At 44.5% G+C, this 20,441-nt stretch overlaps 1 protein-coding gene across 1 annotated transcript in view; it reads right to left on the bottom strand.

The window, feature by feature from the left end:
* The window catches only part of Cdc6 (Cell division cycle 6), a 49,623-nt gene that overhangs the window by 6,267 nt on the left and 22,915 nt on the right, over positions 1 to 20,441 (bottom strand). Inside the window, exons 6-9 of the mRNA XM_037426684.2 lie at positions 13,638 to 13,774; positions 8,217 to 8,311; positions 7,912 to 7,979; positions 4,367 to 4,572 (exon numbers count right to left, since the gene is read on the bottom strand). Of these exons, the coding sequence (XP_037282581.1) occupies positions 4,367 to 4,572; positions 7,912 to 7,979; positions 8,217 to 8,311; positions 13,638 to 13,774 (506 nt within the window). The remainder of the gene's footprint in view (positions 1 to 4,366; positions 4,573 to 7,911; positions 7,980 to 8,216; positions 8,312 to 13,637; positions 13,775 to 20,441) is intronic.

The raw sequence follows: 20,441 nt of genomic DNA, 5'->3' as shown, positions 1-20,441 counted from the left end.
ACGCTACCCCACCAACTCTGATAATTTGTGATTATTTCGTGTTTAGGACTTGTTCTCACTCACTTAGCCCTCAACTCAGCATGCCTTCCGCGCGCGCGGAATTGCAAAATTGGCTGTTAATTTGCGCGTAACGAATCGCGAAATATTGAAGTTCGTGAGGCCACGCCAACCCGCCGGCGCAACAAAACAATTTTTCACCACGGCCACCGATTCTTCGAACACCGCCGCGCGCACCAATCCAGGCGACGATGCTTTGACTTCTGCGCGCCAGGGACTCTTTCCAAGTTTTTTTACGTGTGAGTTTCGCGGACTTTTCAAGCAAGCTACCCAACGTGCCTCGTTCCGTGTTTGGATTTCAAGGTCGCCCTGCTGCCGCATACCCCCCCCCCCCTCTTTAGTGCAACTCTTTGGACTTCTCTCGCAAGTCTGCTCTCTTTTTTTGATCACAACCCCTACGCCCGTCTCCACCGCTCCGCGACGCCCGCCACACTGGCTCGAATTAGTTTCGTATTCTGACTGGAAACGGGCCCAGAGCTGTTCTACGCGTTCTGGCATGTGTGTCGCGTGTGCGCGTCTTGCTCGCTCTTGGTGTGCGTGTATGGTCATAGTGGCCGACAGGAGGACTAGCACGCTTTTTCCTGCCGCTCAACAAAACGTCGAAAGTGTGACCACTTGGCTTGAGCGTAATCAGTGCGTTAGGTGCGTTCCTCATAGCTATTGTGCGTTCCTCATAGCTATTGACCACCTGGCAGCCAACTTGCCGCTTCGGGCGTCCCGGTATCCAGCTGAGCGAGGAGATGGTGAATATTTCGTGGGCGGCGGTGACGGCTACATGCGCGAAACTGTTTTCGCGAGGCCGACTTCGTCAACGTCGGGCCCGATGCCGAGCCTGAAGCTTCCGAACTGCGGCGGCGATTTGTGGCAGCGCGTCGTCGACTCCGACCTGGGAGAGCGGGTGGGACATCCGTTTCAGTGGTTTAATTACGGCCGACGATAAGGCCGACACTGCAAAACTGTGCACGGATTGGGGCATTGTGAATGAAGTACGTGACGAGAGCGATTTGGAGGAATCGGATTGCGAGAACGACGAAACTTTGGAGCCAGTGCCTCATGCAGCTTATGCCACGAGCGAACGAGCACCCTGCCGTTTTAAATGAACTCGAGACCGCCCTTATCGCTTCTGCTCTTCGAAATACGTGCATCAGACTTTTTGGGGCAAAAAAAGTTTGCGTTTTCACTCGCAACGTTTTAAAAAGCTGTGTTTCATTTACTACGAACTTCGGGATACAGCGAACGGATGCCACATCACGCTCAGGTTCGTTATAAGCGGGCTCGACTGTACAGGGTTCATAGCACCTAAGTGAAACAAAATTCAAGGGTTTTCAAGGACTTTTACAGACCTAACAAATACTTTTCAAGGACCTAAAAAACTATGTTTCGTTGTCGTCGCACTTCATTTTTTTTTAAAGCGACGCCGGCCAGTGGGCTCTCATTTGTGCGAGAAAATAACTCATCTGCTGTCTTTCTGTCGCTAATGAACATCGCCGTATTCTAGCTAATGTATCTTTTGGGTGTGAACATGGACTTTAGGTTTAGGTAGGTTCGACTTGAAAGTTTCATTCATGAATAGCTTACTCATGAGTAAACCATAATAGTTTGTGTGACCCTGCAGCCGAAGGTGATATCTTATCAGTACATTTTATAATTTCTCAGTCACACGAACACTTCGAATCACGAGCGATTCCTATTGCCGCTGATCTCTTTAGAAAGTGCCCGGTGTGACACAGGCGCAGATATAAGCGTTTCACCCTGAGGTTGTGTGCTTAGACGAAAACACAAATATGTTCGGCGTTCAACAGGAGGAAGGTTTTCAGTTCTAGTCGAAAACCTGAATTGAACAACTTCACTATGAATAGAGCAACTGTTCTCCTGCATGTCGACATTGTGGGTGCGCTTTGAAGATGCAAACAGGGAAAAGACAGGTGGGCGCTGTTAATTCCCGGTCAGTGTCTTCAAAGTGCATCTGCATCGTCAACATCCCCTTCATGTCGCCAGCCCCTTCATGTAGCTGCTAGACGTTGCTCCAAACACATCCTAAGAAATGTGCCAGAAATTATAAAAAATGAGCTCAAACACACCAAGAAAACACCACCAAAACCACTGAAAAAGCCTTGCCGGAAGTGTTGTACCAGAAGTCTGCTGGGGTAGGCTGTTCGGCACGAGTCGGTTTGTTTACAAACACCAAAACCCTCTATATTGAAGAGCAAGGATGCTATAAACAAAGCTCTAGCTGCAGGATCTTCGGCAAAGCATAAAAAGTTGACCTAGCCAGTGCACGAAGCGTTGGACAAGGCAGCCTACACCTGGTTCATGGAGACGCGAGCCACGAAAATAGCCTTTAGCGGTGTTATTGTGCAGCAGAAAGCACTAGAGTTTACTTGTATGCTCGGCATAGACAATTTCAAAGCCAGTGCGAGCTGGCTGAACCGATTCAAGTCTCGCCACAGTATCATCTACAAAATGCTGTGTGGTGAAGCCGCTTCGGCAGATAAAGACGGCGCCGCCGTGCGGATGTTGGCCAGCCTCTGAAGTCTCCTGAAAGATTATGCACCATGGAATATCTACAGTGCCGATGAGACTGATTTGTTTTACGATATGCTTCCGCCAAATGCTCTGGATTTTAAGGGGCAGCGCTGACAAGGAGGTAAACACAGCAAAAAAATAACTGTGCTACTGTGTGCTAATATGGACGAATCTGATTAACGACTGCTGTTGGTCATTGACGAAAGTGCAAAACGACACTGCTTCAAGGGAAATCGGCGCCTTCCAGTGAGGTACGTGGCCAACAGCCGCGTGTGAATGACACGTGCTATTTTTGGAGACTAAGTCCGGGAATCTGATCCGTTTCATAGGCCGGCAAGGATGAAAGGTTTGTCTGCTTTTGGGCAATTGCTTCGCACACGCCGTTGAGGACGCGGAGCTCGAGAACGTAGAGCTGAAATTTTCGCCACCGAAAAGCACTTCTATCATTCTACCACCCAACCAAGGGGTCATCCAAAGCGTGAAATGTGCCTATCGTAAGCACCTTATTCAAAGGCTGCTTTTAAACACCCAGTTGGGTCGTGAAAATAAAAAATCGTCATGTTTATGGTGCTCCAAATGATTGCTGCTTCGTGGAGCGCGACAAAAAGTGCCATTGTCGCGAACTGCTTTCGCCATGCTGGATTCGATTTGCAGTGCAGGTAGACGCTCGTGATGACGACGCAGGTCACGATGAGAATGAATTAATGGACGACGAAGTCACATTCGCATGGGCAGACCAGCAGGAAAGTGATGTGCTGGCCAACGTCCATCTCAGTGAGCTCATGCAAGCCGCTTCCTGCTTGGTGGTGCGAGAGCAATTAACAGACCAAGACATCATAAAGAGCGTACAGGAAGATGGTGTTTCGTCGGACGAAGATGATGCATTCGCGCAACGTAATTCTGCGCTGCTTCTGACTTCACATGTGCTGGACGCATTTGACGTCATCAGACGTTGCATCGGGGCAAAGGATGACGACGAAGCGATGGCTCTGTTGGTGGCATGGAAAGTCTTATTGTACTATCGCTTGGAAAGCGATGGCTCTGTTGGCGGCATGAAAACTCATGTTGTACTATCGCTTGGAAAGAAGCAAAAACAGCTGAAACTGACCGATTTTTTGGCATTAAAGCTTGTTTTTATTTATTTTTTTTGCGTTGGTGAGTCCGTGTGACTCGCATGTGTTTTTTTCCCCATCAAAACGTAACAACGAATTTTTTCGCCCGCACCGTCAATTTTGTTGTTGCGGGATTCAACTGTACTACACCAAGTGTACCAAGCGTACATCTATGGCACATGCAGCCCAAAGCACGTTGGAAACACTGACAACATACCCTAGGCTCTCCCAGCTTACTGGCTCAAAAGTGCTCCAGTGAAAAGGTGTGTACAGACATTGGTTCTGCCATCCGATATCTCTCATACTGTGCCTCTCATTGCACATACTTTGGAAAGCAGTGGTATAATATATTTCAGTGCCAAAGTTGAACTCCTTTACAACAGACAATACGTACACCGGGGAGAAATTCTTGTTTTTTATTATGAGGTGCCTCTTATAAGCAGGACACCATGTATGCAGTGCCCTGCTTATCAACACCTATTTCAATGTAGGCACACTTGTCTCTTTTACACCAATTTGTCTGTTACATCAGTCTCTTATGAAAACATTCAGCTGTACTGTATTAGCGTCTACAAAGTTACTAAAATCTCATTAATGCATTCACCTTTCAAACATTCAACTGCACTGTATTAGCGTCTACAAAGTTACAAAAATCTCATTAATGCATTTACCTTTCCAAGAAGCACATCTCGCAATTTCTTGACTTTGAGCAGTGCCACTAGTGTGCATAGCAAAAGCTTTTGCTGCAAGGGCAATGTAGCATTGAGGTCCTTGCTGCCCATTGCCGAAGACCCAAACACATCTGCCAGGACAGAAGAGATGTGGGCCACGTTGACGACTTTGAGAGATGCCTTCTTCGGAGAGCCTGGATTATAACCTGCGACAATGTGCAGTAACACTTTAAGTATGTGCTGGTTCAAATAGAAACTAAAACTTTGCCAACTTTGGCGCCATGGCAAGAAAAAAGACTAAATGAACTTGTCCAAGCCTCTTACTTGAAGCAAAATAACGAACTGCCCATTTACAGTCTTCCTACAAGAATGGTGTGCATCTGAGTAAAGCTTCTAGATTCGACGTAAGCCTGGGAGGACCCTGTCTGTAGTATTTGCCAGTTCGTGCATCCTCTAATTTAAGTTATTATATGAAGGCAGGTATGTAAGCTTGCTCTAATGCTGGTAGATGAGGAGATCCCTCGCAGTCGTGGTATCACATGATTCAGATTTACAGGGCAACTTACTAGTCAGAGCCATGAAAACTCAGTGCTGCAGCTCTATTTGTAAGCGATCAGACTAGGGCATCTTCCCTCTCATTTACTCTCATGCCCAAGCACTAGATAAGGGAGTGATTGTGCTGGGGAGTTGGGTTTATCATGTGAGCGCACCATTTGGGTATTCTCAATTCTGCTCCACAAATAAAGGCAGCAGATAGATAGCTTGTGCATTCACAATTACACTTAGCACTTGTTTATGTACTGTTTAAGGCTAAAGCTTTGGGCTTTGCCTCTCGCTGAAATACACCGAAGCGCGATAATTGATACCGACAAATGCGCCAGCACATCATTGCGACAAATCTACGAGCTATAAACATGTTAAAGGAGCACTGACATCAAATTTCAAGATCGAGATGTGCCCATCATTCGATCACTGTGTATGCATAGGTCGTCTTGGCCAAATTTGAATGGCATCCGTCGCGTGGAAGTCAATTTAATTTGATGTCAAACAGCGAAGAAAAGCTAAGGAGAAAAAACGGAAAATAGACTGCCCTGCGACATCAACACTAGTGCTACATGTTCGGTGTGATACATTCCACAAGTACCATCCCGAGTGACGATGCCCTAGTAGCGATGACGTGTACAATCCGAATGTTCTTATCGTGACGCCGACTAGCGCCGAAGCGCACTCGCTCGTCGCGTCTGAATGGTTTCGTGAAATTATCACGATAAAAACCACCTTTAAAAGAACGGCGGAAGAAAAAAGCATGATTAAACGTGTGCTTGTTGGCCGGCATGTCGGGGAATCGTAAGTTGCAGTCGTCTAGTTCAAAGCACGGGAAAAGCGCAATGAGGGTGTCTTTTCATATCCCGTATGTGTTACACATCAACACGATCACAAGCTATCAAGAGTGGAACAGCTCATAGTCAGATATCATCGCTTACAAGAAACATGCAGGTATAGTTGAATTTTAGTTCATCTGTAGACTTTGCGTCCACGCAAAAGTGGTAATACTGTGTTAACCACGAGAGGCTGGATAGGTGGGGCCATCTGGAGGCGCAAAAAACAACCTGGCAAGCACAATTTCTCCGCTGAGGCTCATTCGCGATAGCTATACTCCATTGACCTCCCAGCGTATACCTGAATGCTTTGCACGACAAAACACACCTATGTAGCTAACTGAGACACACCAGCGAACATGGCTGAAGCGTGCATCCTCGGGCACCTCTACTGTGCTGCTTGGAACGGTGTCCGTTTCGGAATCACTGTTCTGCAAAATGTCGATCGAGGAGGAGGAAAGAACTTTATTCAGAGTCCGGCGAGTAGATAGGGTGAGCTAATGGCCCAGCCTAGGTTACGGCCAGGAGTCCTTGAACCCTGGTGGCTTCCTCGGCCCGCTGGACGGCCGACATTTGGTCTTAGAGGACAAAAACGGTATTTAATCTATCCCGCGTGCCTTCTTTGCATTATTAACACACGCCTGGTGCCCCTCGGGAACGATCATGTGGCTATCAGCGTGACAGAGAACTCTTAATATACAAACGGCGAGGGTGCAGCTTTCGAGGAAGGAAACGCAAGCTAGCCAGGTAACGAGTATTGCTGTGTAGTTGAATGATGCCCAAACTACTCCTGTTTGCCTTAGTGGCCCGACCGGTGAGAACAGGGGTGACAATTAGGAGGAAAACGATGAAATCTGGAATTGTACGTGCCAAACCTGATAGTGAGGGAACCTGGATAAATTGCGACCACCTAAAAGTGTTTTAATAATGGCACAGATTTAAGTACACGGGCATTAATGGTTACATTTCAACTCTTCGGAATGCAGCGGCCATGGCAGGAATTAAACCAGCAGCCTTGAATTCACTAGAAGTCACGGCAGGTACAAAAGCTTTTTTTTTTCCTTGTTAAAATACTAACACATAAAACCGAAAGTTTGTTCAATATGTCAACTGAACCCAAGACATCGCAGTGATATGCTTGCTGGCAACTACAGATGGTGGCATTGATTTTGTACAATAACAGACTAGAATAGCGAACAAATGCACTGGTTTCAACATACACTCAAACTTAATTTTACCAAAGTTGCATGTTGCACGAAATTAGGTTCCTTATATGAGAAAATATTTTATAGGTATATTCTTAACACTACGTCTATAGCAAGACTATTGTTCATTTACTTCATTATAACTGATATTTCGTTATATGAAGGTTTGAGTGTAAATACATATATGGTGAAGCACAAGATTACTGGTGAAAATAATTGCACGAATTGATTATTCTATATTCGATTTGTATTCAAAGCTATGTATGCGTATTCGATTTGTATTCAAAAAAATTTGATATTCACACACTCACTCCTAGTTCTTAGATTTGCAAGTGTGTCTCAACCAACCGAAGCATGTTTTTTATTACGACCTGCGTGTGGCATATTATCTTACATAGGGTAACTGGCAATGCTGGCCACCGTTGTGCGCAGGTTTCGAGTCATGCCTGTGGTTCAGAGGGGAGCCATCCCTCTACCATACTACGTGGAGATGAACATGAACGACAGCTACAGACACTACTATGGGCAACACAAATATCAAAAACCCAGACAGATGGGAGACACAGTTTTGTTTCTAGTCTGAGGGAGTAAAAAGGAGAGGCCAGCGAGGCCCTGCACTGAAAGACTCCACCACTAACCGAACAATTTCTAAATAAATGTTAATTGTCTCGCTAGATATGCTGTAGGAAAATGCTTGTAATGCATATAAAAGTAAGGCCTATTGGACAGGTCGAGCCGATGAAATCCTATCTTGATGCACTGCAAGGGCAAACGTGCATGCTCAAGTAAAGCATTACTGCTACCCTACAAAGCACACAGGACATTTTAACAAGTTACTAGCATGAATTAGGAATAAAAACACTCCATTTACCTAAACCGATTTTCATGAACCATCCCAAGCTAAGCTGTACTGGGTATGTTTTTATCAAGTAGTTTGAATTTTGCGCTGCTTTATACATACCATGTTCAGGTCGTGTAACTAGAACTTGTTGAGTCTTGGTGGAACGTTCTACAACTTCAACAGCTCGCCTGGAACAAAAAAAGATGCATACAAAACAATTATTCGGCACTCGTGTTCTATTTAAAACATCAGCAACACACGAACACATGTAGAAGTTCTAGCTTCTCAACTTTAATTTCATTTCAACCTGAATTATTAATGGCACTATCATCACCCATATGAAACAATATTTTATGTCACAAGTCAAAACTGCCTACTGAAATGAAGGCACCTCAGACAGATTCAGAAAGAAAATGGGGCAATACCTGCATACATCCAGTGCCTTCCGAACATCTCCTGTGCAAGCAGCGATTTTCCGTGCACAGAACTGAATGGCTTGAGGTTGTATTACTGCATGACACTGAAATAGTAATAGAGAAATAAGGGTGACTGCTTTAAAATTTTGAATTAATCCCCTTTCGTTACAGTTGTGCCATACAAAAAATGAAAAATGAAAACAGCAAAAATGAAAACAGAGCAAGAAGAGTTTGCATTAGAAGCAAGAGGACCAGGACATGGAGCAACTCACTGCTAGCATGAATGCAGTATTCAATACTGGGTGCAATTATTATGAAATAAGGCTTTCTATTTTTCGTGGCACCTGCAGCCAAGTGACACTCTTGCTTCTCTCCCAAGCACTCCCTTCAACATGGCCTCAGATCTGCGTCGGCAGTGTGACGAAACACAATGTGAATCCAAAGATTGCACACGAACACTGAAGGCCACTACCAGACACTCAAGTCAAGGATTAGGGTTGCCGTCAATAAAAAAAAAAAGCATTTACTTTGTATCACATAGTGATTTCTGAGACTGAATCAAATACTTTACAATACATTAGAGTCCTTACCACACAAATAAAACAACATCTGAAACTCAAAATTCATCATTTCAGGACTAGAATAAAAATTGGGACATTGAAAGAACTAAGTAGATCTTTAGTGCACACAAACTTGCAGAGAAGCTAACTGGCTCTTGAGTGAAGTAGTCTGCTGCACAATGCAAACCCATATTTTATGCCTATGCTATGCCCAAGGAAAGAAAATATATTCAACCTTGGCACCACTTTTTTTATTTCAGTGCAGTTCACATTTCTAAATATTCATAAACCATGTATTTGAAAAATATTTGCACTTGCAAACAGCACATTTGAGAACAGAACCCCTCCAAGACATACCAGAAAAGAAATGCAAATTTAAGGGCTCATTTTCCTTGTTAGACACAATATTAATGAAAACAGACAGTAATGCCAAGATAAGTACAGAGCATGTTATTAGAAGTAATGTTAATGTAAATACAAAGAAACAAAAGTAGACAAAAAGCAATTGCCGCTCGCAGGAACTGAACCTGCAACTTTTGAATAACATCAGATGCTATATCACTGAGCTACGATCCCTCCGTAAACTTTAGAGGGTATATATGTGCATCCATGTGTGAAAATGTTAGTCAGCGCCGTTATGACCTTTACTCAAGCAATAAACACTACATTGAATGAAAATAAATTAGTAACAGTTATCTTTCTGGACCTCAAAAAAGCCTTTGACACCGTAGATCACAGAATACTGCGAAGTAAATTACCACATTATGGTTTCCGTGGGACCATATTTCAACTTCTTTCAGATTACCTGAAAGATCGTCAACAGGCTGTAGTAATTAATGATTTCATGTCTTCTATGAGCCACTTGAGTACTGGTGTTCACCAGGGCTCGGTGCTGGGACCATTGCTCTTCTCCTTGTATATTAATGACCTTCCGCAGATATTACAGCCTTCTAACATACTGATGTATGCTGACGATACTTGTGTCATAGTAACAGGTAAAAATCTAACTGATCTTGAATAGAAGTCCAATATGGAACTGGAAAAGGTCGCTCATTGGTTATCGAATAATAAACTATCTAAAAATACCGATAAACCTAAATGCATCACATTTCGCCCTCGGTTAAGATTCTTAATGCTAATAACATACACATAAAGATTGACAATTCCGTGATCGAGCAAGTAACCACAATTAAATATCTGGGTGTCACTATAGATAACAACTTACATTGGCAGATGCAGTTTCAAAATGTGTGTTCCAAATTGGCCTCAGGGTGTCATGCACTTACTCAGGTTCGTCAATATTTTAATACCACTACTCTACGAATGCTTCATTATGCTTTCATTCATTGTCATATCTCATATTGCATTGAGTCTTGGGGCGGCACGTACACAACTTACCTGGACCCGGTTAGACGACTTCAAAAACGGGCTGTAAGAATCATTACTCATTCCAAGTATAACGACCCCAGCAAACCTTTGTTTTCCAGATTACTTATTTTGCCCTTCGACAAGCTATGGAAATTAAAACTAGCCAGATGCGTACACACAGTTATTAATTACAACCACCCTTTTCATGTGTCGATGTTTTCCGCCCCTTCTCGTTCAACTAGGCAACTAAACTTTGGTAAATGGAATATTCCACGAACTAACAACATATATGATGAACGGCTTTTACAGTTTGTTGGTATTAAAATCTGGAATGTTATTTCTTTTGAAATAAAAATGTGTTCCAATTTCACTAAGGCACTAGAAAAAAACTATTTAGAAGAATGTACTGATTTATTAATGTCCTGTCAGAATTAGTCTGATGACTGTCTTGATTCAATATGTAAGTAGGTGTTTATTCCGTTTTCGTTCTCTCGTGCATGTAACGGTTTAGTGTGGTTATTTCATGCACTGTAATGTTTCTTTATTGATATTGTATAACTTTCTTAGTTACACTTTTCCAAAGTGCCTTTATAAAATCTATCTTTTTTGGACCCAAACTAGCCTATGGCTATGGGTCCACGCAGTGTATGCAAATTTTTTGTAAAAAGTGTGACCAATAAAATTCAATTCAATTCAAATTCAAAAGGGAAGGAGGGGGGAGGACTGGGTGGCGGCACTATTATACAATAATGCACTTTAGGTGGACGGTAATTGTTATATTTCACTCATTTTAGAACCAACCGTTCAAGGAGCTGGATTTTAAAACTATGGCGAATCATTCATTTAGATATTAACATTTCGTTGCAAAATTTGAATGATTGAAACCAAAATAAAGTGTTTTTGCACATTTGGTGCTTGCGACCTTTATTGCAACATTTAAAAATCTCGAGGACACTTAAGCCCTTTTCATGATGTCAATCTAGTGACCAAAGAGCTAACTAGTGACCAATTGCTGAACGTGTTTGGAAGATGAAGCCCAGGAGATCAGACGTTCCTGAATCTCGAGCTGAGAGGTGGTCATCCCGCACTCTCAGTGCTCCGAGGTGGGATCATTCCATTATTATCGTTATCTTTTTAACTTCGCTTGATTCCTTAGACTATGCACATACCTGTGTTCGCATTGCCAAGCCATGAGGGCATTGGGGAGTATTTTTATACATCCCTACTAGCTGCTACTGTAATATCATGCTCAAATTAGTCATGTAGGCCTGAGTACACGCTCTATCGAATTCGAAGGCCCCAGCGCTTTCTTTAGGTCCATCGTTACTTAGCCAAAGCCATGGGTAGGCCTGAAGTAAAAGTGTGAACAATGTGCCAATTCGTAAAAGAGAAACCGCAGCATAAGTTGGCGTACAAACAAATGCATTGTACTAACAGATTATTTATTTTTTATTAATGAATACTGCAATCCCTACTAGGGATTTTCACAGAGTGGGTTACATGAATTACATAAATTCTCAATATGCAGACGAACAAATTTTCAAAACAGGAAGATAAAAACACACAGAAACAAAATTGCGAACGAAGTACAGTTGAACCTCGATATATCGAACGGCGCGGCGATCGCGAAATAGTTCGATATATCCAGAATTCGATATAAAAAAATCACGAAAAAAATGCGTCAACAGCTTGCTGAAAACGACCAACGAACCGTTCAAGCGTGGTGCAGTAAATACTCACTTGAAGATTCAAACATAGTATTTATTGTGTTGGTTTAAAGTATTGAAAAAGAGTAGCCTGCTTTTTGTTGGCCATGGCGCGTTTGACGACTGCGTCCTCAATATAGTCCAGGCGATCCATAAGTGATAGGCCGGTGCCTTCAATCGCGCCACAGTGGCGGCGCACAAGGGCCAAGGCAGCTACGACCTCAGCTGATGTCGGGAGCGGGGCACAATCAGCACTTGTGGGATCCACCTCGGCAGAATCTTCATTTGGCTGCTCAGCAGTAGCTTTGGCGACAATCTCCGCATCTATGAGCTCCGCCGTTCGAAGTTAGGCCTGTCGCGCACCACAGCGCGCGACAGGCCTAACTCCGAACGCACGAACACTGCGAGCACAACGACCGATGCCTGTCAATGCTACGGGGGAGGAGCTTGCAACAAGTGCGCAGTGTGCCGTTGACACCATAGAGACTGCAACGACTGCAAGCTGCAAGGCTGCAGCGTGGGTCCGGGTGTAAAGCGTGCACATGGCGCGCCCATGCCAGCTCGCCCACAGAACGCCTACCAGTTTCTCGCCTGACTGCTTTCCCTTTCCCGGCGGCAGCGCGGGCCGTGTCCGAGACAGTCGTCTGCGTCCTTTCCCTCCTATACTTTCCTCCTCAATCTTTACCTACAACTCCCCTTTCTTCCGCGCGAAGCCGTGTCGGTGCCTTCGTATTGAAAGAAAATAACAGCTCCGCGCTTTTCTCTTCACTTTCCTCTACCTCTACCGCAAGAACCTCTACCGCAAGGCTGCGGCGCGCCTACGCCGTTACGTTAAAGTGGCGCTCTCGGCGCCATCGATGTGTGCAGCCAACGCCTCCTCTAGAAGATGCCTGCCGCATGAGAAGAAAAACGGCTGCCACGCCCTTTCTCTCCTTTATTTTAGAATGTTCTCGGTCGCCAGCGTCACCTGTGGCGGACGGTGCAACAACGCAACACATTGCATAGCCTCCGAAATAGCGGTGTACAGTTGCAGGTCTCGAACAACTCTCGACTGACGCGCCCCTATGGGCCGCAGATGAAAAACGCTTAGCTGGTACCGCCCGTCGCCGTGATAATAGTCTCGGTCGCGAGCGCCACTGCGCGGCGCTTGCTCAAAACTGAAGGCAGGCCAACTCCGCTGGAAGCGCGAGCCATTTCCCAGGCATTGTTTAGAGGAGGCGTTGGTGCAGCATTCGTAAACGCCCGCCGCTCTACCGCTACTTTCGAGAGTTGCGGGAAAGCTCGCCGCCTGTCAATGGAGCGCGGGCGGTTTGGGGTGGCTGAGTTCGATATATCAATTATATGTCAAACTTTGTTCGAAATAAAAAATCAATAATGCATGCGATTTTCCGCATGATATAGGAACCGTTCGATATAGGCAATAATTCGATATATCCGTGTTCGATATATTGAGGTTTGACTGTAACTCGGAATATACAAAAATACGAACGTTTATGGGGACAGAGCTTAAATGGCATGCTATTTTAAACACTACTATTGAGGCTAGAAGAAAATGTTAAGGATGGCTGTAAAACTTTGGTGTCGGTTAGTTTGTTCCAGTCATTTATAGTTTGTGGAAAGAATGAATATTTAAAGCAGTTGTTACGGGTTGCATAGGGTGTTATTGTGCGCTCATGCCATTGTCGAGTTGCATATCCGGACGAAAATGAAAGAACTTCAGAAAGAACTCTCTTTTGCAGTTATCCTATTTTAAAGATTTCAAACACATCAGAATGAGATCAACAAAAATTTCATACCTCATTAAGACGGTCCATGAGTATCGCTACTATTTCATCTTTTGAATATGGTGCAAAATGAAGCAGTGTTGGTCTGCAACCATATGCTTGCAAGTGGGGCAGCACACGATCCGTGAGATCTAAGGCATTGGCGATTCCTGCGTGTGAAGCAAAACTACATCAGCACTTGCAGACAAATAAATTACTTCATTATTATTAAAGATTTCTTACCTCTCTTAATCATGGCAATATGCATTCATAGGTCAATTGTCACTGTTCAATTTGGTCACTAAAAACTTACTGCTTCAGTTTACTTTTAATAAATTTAGCGGATTTTGTGTAGACCTAAATTTGGTAACAAGTTAAAAAATAGCTAGGCTGTCACCAGAAAGATTGCACAATATTAAGTCTAACTGTTTCACACATATCAACTGAAATGGTGACGATTCCCAAGGAGAACAATTTTCAAATTTTTCCCTCATATTGGCACAGAGAACTGCCAAAATTTGTGCCATTATTTGTGTATTGTGATAACTGTACCTATCTTACAATTCTATGCAAAAATACATGATTGTATACCGTAAAAACCGGAATATAGGTCGAATTTTTTTTCAAAGAGACGCGATGAAAAGTCGACCCCCGTCTTATATACCGGTCATTGGCAGAAAACTTATGGAAGTCTTGCAACAATGGGTTGACAAAAGTCGGTAGGCTCCATTGCCATCGTGAGCATCAGCAACAGCATCGTTGGGCGGCCGCGACGCCCATTTTGCGTTTTGTTTGTCCCGATTGCGAAGCAAGGGTGGCTGCGGTGGTTTTGCGCTGTTTCATTATCCCCATCTGAGGCTATCTCCTTCAATATGAGTGGCAGCCGACGTCAGTTCACGATGTGCTTCAAGAAAAAAGTCATCGAATATGCGGAAGCCCACGGCAACCTGGCGGCACAACGAGAATTCGGCCCGACGGAGAAGAGCATCCGATACTGGAGGAGCCAGAAACAGCGCATCATAAGTTGCAGCAACCAGAAGAAAACGTCGTTTCGTGGACGGACTGCAGTTCACCCCGAACTGGAAACGGCACTCGTCGAGTTCGTACGGGAGCTGCGCGCAAGGTCGCTACCCGTGACAACGGAGTGCATCCGCGTGAAAGCGCTCGAGATTGCGCGCGACTCGGGGCTCACGAGGGCGCAATTCAAGGGCTCGCCATCGTGGGTGCGCCGATTCATGAAGCGGAAGGGCCTTGTTCTGCGGCGGCGTACTTCAGTGTGCCAAAAACTACCCGCAGAGTTCGAGCACAAGCTTGTGGAGTATCAGCGCTTCGTCATCGAGCTTCGTCGACAGCGTTGCTACATGATGGGCCACATGGGCAACGCTGACGAAACTCCGGTCTGGTTCGATATGCCATCGAACACGACTGTGACCGAGAAAGCAGCGAAGCAAGTGAAGCTATTGACAACGGGCAACGAGCATTCGCGGTTTACCGTGATGCTCGCGTGTACAGCAGACGGAAAGAAGCTGCCTCCTTATATTATTTTTAAAAGGAAAACGCTACCGAAGGAGGACTTCCCTCGGGATGTGATCGTGAGGGCAAGCGAGAAGGGGTTCATGAACGAATCCCTCATGCTTGAATGGATCCGGCTCGTGTGGAACCGGCGACCCGGTGCCCTTTTTCAACGACCGAGCATGCTGGTGCTCGACTCTTATCGCGGTCACCTCACGGCCGATGTGAAGCGATCGCTGTCCGATGGCAAGACGGATCTTGTTGTCATCCCCGGGGGACTGACATCTATACTCCAGCCACTGGACGTTGTGCTGAACAAGCCGTTTAAAGGTCGCGTGCGCGAGCTCTACAGTGAGTGGATGCTGGGAGACAATCCCAAGACCCCCGCTGGCCGCCTACGGCGTCCACCGCTCGCAACCGTTTGTGGCTGGGTGTCGTCAGCCTGGAAATCCCTCCCGGAAGAGATGGTTCGCAAATCCTTCCGCAAATGCTGCATCAGCAACGCGTTAGACGGCACAGAGGACGATGCACTCTGGGACATCGCTAGTGAAAAACAAACATCATCCGACTCGAGTTCGGATGAGTCCGAGTAACTTCGTGACCTCCTAGCATTGAACAGTGTCTAAATAAAAATGAATGTTACCACAGTGCAGCTAGTTGCGTTGCGTTTTTATCAAGGTAAGGGTGTGCCGCGATACTTTGCGATTTTTTTAAATTTCTTTTTTTACGATTCGAAGTTTTGGGGGGTCGTCCTATATTGCGGTCCGACCTATAGTCCGGTTTTTACGGTATGTTGAGCCTAGACCCATTGGTCCATTGTCCCCACCTGTAGCTGCCATGTCACATCCTTGGAACTAAATTAATGGGATACTGTCAACTAGACTAATAAACCGCCTTACTTTGAACTTAATATTGTTTAGCAAACATCTTTTTAACATGAAAGCTACCACCCGAAATTGAAACTGCCGCCAGAACTTTTACTTTTGAGGGTAATACTGCCATTATTGTATTCATGCAAACATAACTGCAAAAAAATTTGACGTTAACTCATAGCCATTGTGTGCCAATTATAAATGCCAGTTTTTAATCAAACGTTATCAAAAAAGGAGGCATGTAATAGTACGTGTCTATACACGTCACATATCATAACCACTTTTTAGAAAAGGAAGGCAGAGTTCATTAGTTATACAATACTGGCATTTGCTTTTATTGTTTAGGTGACGGCAAACTTCGGGGAAGAAATTTGGTTGACCCCAATTTTATTAAAACTTGTCCAACATACAGAAAAGAGTATTATTGAACTGAAGCAAAAAATTAGAGACCCTACTATAGTTGAACCCCCATATATTGAAATGTGTGGGAATAGCAAAACAGTTTAATATGGCCAGAATTTGATATCTAACACCACATTAAAAATGAGTCCCACTTGAGCACCAGTCATTCATGATAAAGAGGGCGCAAACTTAGCTCAATTCTTATTGGCAACTGCGCACTTAACCACAGTTTAACAACGTTCACGCATTAAAAAATCTGAGCGAAGCAGGTGGTTGTATATCTGTGATAACTGCCTTCGCTGACTGCAGAAATGTGAAACGTTAGGATTGGTGCCACACACACACACACGCACAAAAAAAAGCTTGGAAAGGTGTGCAATACAAACGTCTATAACTTTCAATACAAGAAACAATCAGCAGGCAAAAATTCGTCGTGCTGTTCAAGGAAGGAAGTGTCACAAGACAGAAAGAGAATCAATAAGAAATAAGCTTCAACTGTTCATAGATTCTTGTAATCACACTATCTTACACGGCAGAATGGGCTAAGTCCTCATGTGCTCGCATGTTTCTTACAAGCAGAAACACCTAGAAGTAAGTGCGTCAAATGCAATGTGCGGTCGAACTAGCCAAGTCGCTTGGATGTATATACACTTATAGCGCTCAGATAGGGCCTTTGGCGCAATCGATGAAGGCGGGCAACCTAGTGTGCAGCAGCAGGGAATGCCCACAGTGCCTTAGCTATCTATGAGAGCGTTTCAAAAATTCTGTCACCTGAGCAGGCATGGTTATGAAAAATCCCCATGCCTGAGCTCATGTGCTTCAGGGTGGTAGACTTCCACATTCAATTTGAATCTGACACCGTTTGAAACAAAAGATGAAAAATGCAAGTGATTTTTCAAGGTATATAGAAAGAATTCGATATAGGCAATAATTCGAAATAGCTATATTCGATGCATCAAAGTATATGACGTATCCCGTACTGTGGGGCCCATGTCCCAAAACGACCATATGGTTACGAGACGCTAGTTAACATGGCGATGATTATGCTTACTATTATGTTTGTTTTATTGGCGCAAGGGCCATATTTGGCCAAAAAGCGCCATATAAAATTATGAAAGTGTAACGATTGTTGGTGTATTACAAAGGTATGTAGGGATGTGGGCTATGATAATGTTACATGACTGTATAGTGGCCTAAAATTCGGCGCGGGCAAAACACAGATACTAAACTCATGAGAATGACGTGATGCTTAAAGTGAGAATGAATGACAAGTGATCGTAGTAATAAAAGCATAGAAGGATAACAGCACAACTGCCTTATCAACACCCTCATGTCCAAGGGCTGCCAGGCAGCAGGTGCTTTTTTGATGTAGTTACTGCAGCAGCAACCTCCACTCTGAGATCATGCTACCAATTGCCTGGAAAGATGATGTGAAAATGATTTATATCTCTTAAAAGTGCGAGCAATGACTTGTACTTAAAAAGTGCCTCTCTATCTATGAACAGTGACGGATGCAGTCGCATTTGATGTCGGTAAGGAAGCGGAAACTGTTTTTGCATAAGAGTATCCGATTCCTTGCATTCAATTAAAATATGAAGCGTGCTGAGTGGGTGACCACATCTGTTCAACAATGGAGGATAACCACCAGACAAAAGGTATGAATGAGTGCTGTGGGTGTGTCCTATTTGTAGCCTTGTAAGTGTTACTTGAGTGTGGTGTACCTTGATACTGGCGGCCAAGGTCCAAGGCTCGGTTTAATAACATAATTTATTTCGTGTTTGCTTACCCAAGATAGCTAACAATACGCCCTGAGCTTTTGCCTTACGAGATGTTTCAGTTCCAACACAGCGACAGCCATAGATGTATTAGTGTTAGCATTGTCGTGAGCTGAGGCAACCAGTTGGTCCGCCAAAACATTTTCCCCGATATTGCGGTGCCCTGGCACCTAGCACAATACAACTTGTTTTTTGAGTGAATAGATGGTGCATAAAAGAGAGTAAAGCATCAAAAATACAGGATTTTTATGTTTTTTGAGGGTATTCAAAGCTTTTATGACGCTCGGAGAGTCAGTGAATATTACCGCATGTTGTAATTTTAATTCCTTTTTGTGTTTAGCGGCCAAAATTATTGCATAGGTTTCTGCTGTGAATATGCTTGAATTAGGGTGGAGAATGCCAGAATTTGAAAATGATGGACCAACGGCAGCGAAGGACACTCCACTATGAGACTTGGAAGCATCCGTAAAGAATTCAAAACAGTTTTATTTGTGCTTCAGTTCAAGAAAGTGAGTGTGTATAGGTGCTATAAGTGCATGCTTCATAACTTCTACAAAGGATGTATCATGGTCTATGGGCTGCCACTGCCACAGCAGCAGACGAGAAGCGGGAGCCATCAGACGGTGTTCAAGAAGTGGCACACCCGTTTCTTCAGCGAGGCTTCTCACACGAAGTGAGTAGGGCTGTTGAAAGGAAGAACGATTCTCAAAAAGCGTACAACTCGACAAGTCATTGATAGTCGTGCGTGAAGGGTCTTTGTTCTTTGTCTGCATTCGTTTTTAAATAATATATAAAAGACATTTACGTTCTTTGCAGGTGCAATGGCCACTCATTGGATTCGACATACAAACTCTCCACGGGACTAGTGTGAAAAGCACCCGTAGACATACAGATGCCCAAATGGTAGACCGGGTCAAGCATTTTCAAAGCACTTGGAGTGGCAGACTGGCATAATACCGTAATTACTCGAATCTAACGCACACCTTTTTTCCGGTTAAGCGAGTTCATAAATCATATGCGCGTTAGAATCAAGTACGAACAAAAAAATTACGGTCAATCTATTGCCATCGGCAAATCCAAAATGGCCGCCCCCTACGTGCGCCGGCCATTTCTGCCTATGTGTTTCCCATGTGCGGCACATCGTACGTGTGCTGAGGAGTTCGTCATCTAGTAGTGCATTAGCATCGACGGCGTGGAAGGGCCGACTCCAAAAACTCGAGTGCACTTGGATGCCGCTTTTAAAAGAAAAGTCATCGCGTGTGCAGAAACGGACGAAAATCGGGCCGCATCGCGGTCGTTCAGAGTTCCCGAAACGTGCGTGCGGGACCGGTGGAAACAAAAGCAGAAGATTGTTGACAGCAAAGCTTCACGCAAAGGCTTCAGTGGACCACAGCAGGGTCGGTTTCCGCAAATTAAAGAGCTGCTCGGCGAGTATGTGCTTGAGCAGCGAGCGGCACAGCGGCCCGTGACGACAGAACTGCTTCAAGTGCGGGCTATGCAATTAGTCTTAGAAAAAGGTCTAATGGGGAGCCAGTTTAAAGCGAGCAGGTGCTGGCTAACTAACTTTATGAAGAGGAAAGGCTTTTCCCTCCGAAGGGAAACATGCATGTGCGAAAAGTTTTGCGGAGGAGTACGATGAAAAGCTTCACAGTTTTCAGAGGTTCGTCCTAAACTTGTGGCGCAACAACGGCTTGGGCAAATCGGGAATGCCGATCAGACGCCTCTTTACTTCGACATGCCTGGCACCACAACTGTCGAGAAGAAGGGGGCGAAGCAAGTTTGCGTGCTGACATCGGTCCACGGTAAAACTACAGTGACGGCAATGCTCTGTTACACGTCAGATGGGCACAATCTTCGCCCGTACCTCATATTTAAATGGAAGACACGCCCGAAAGGAGTCTTTTTTTCGAGTGGTGTAATCGTGCGGGCCAGCGAGAAAAACGGGTGCACGTTGCAATCGATGTTTTACGTTTTTTTTTTTTCGCGGTGGAAATCGGGTGCGCATTACAATCGAGGGCGTGGTAGAATCGAGTAAATACGGTTTTGCCCTATAATCCAGGCTCGTACATATGAGGCTTTTATACAGATTTATCAGACGATTTCGGTCACTCCCCCATGATGCGCGTGAGAGTACTTTCAGAATGTTCATTGTTTTTACACACTTGTTTTTATATACCTTATGGGCGATGTAAATGTGAGTTTACAATCCAGAATTAGGCCTAAATATTTATGTTCGGCCTCTGTGGGTAACAGCTGGCCACGCAAGTCAATTTCGG

This window comes from Rhipicephalus microplus, chromosome X, assembly GCF_043290135.1.
Source record: "Rhipicephalus microplus isolate Deutch F79 chromosome X, USDA_Rmic, whole genome shotgun sequence".
NCBI lineage: Eukaryota > Metazoa > Arthropoda > Arachnida > Ixodida > Ixodidae > Rhipicephalus > Rhipicephalus microplus.
This window is presented reverse-complemented; position numbering and strand designations above follow the sequence as displayed.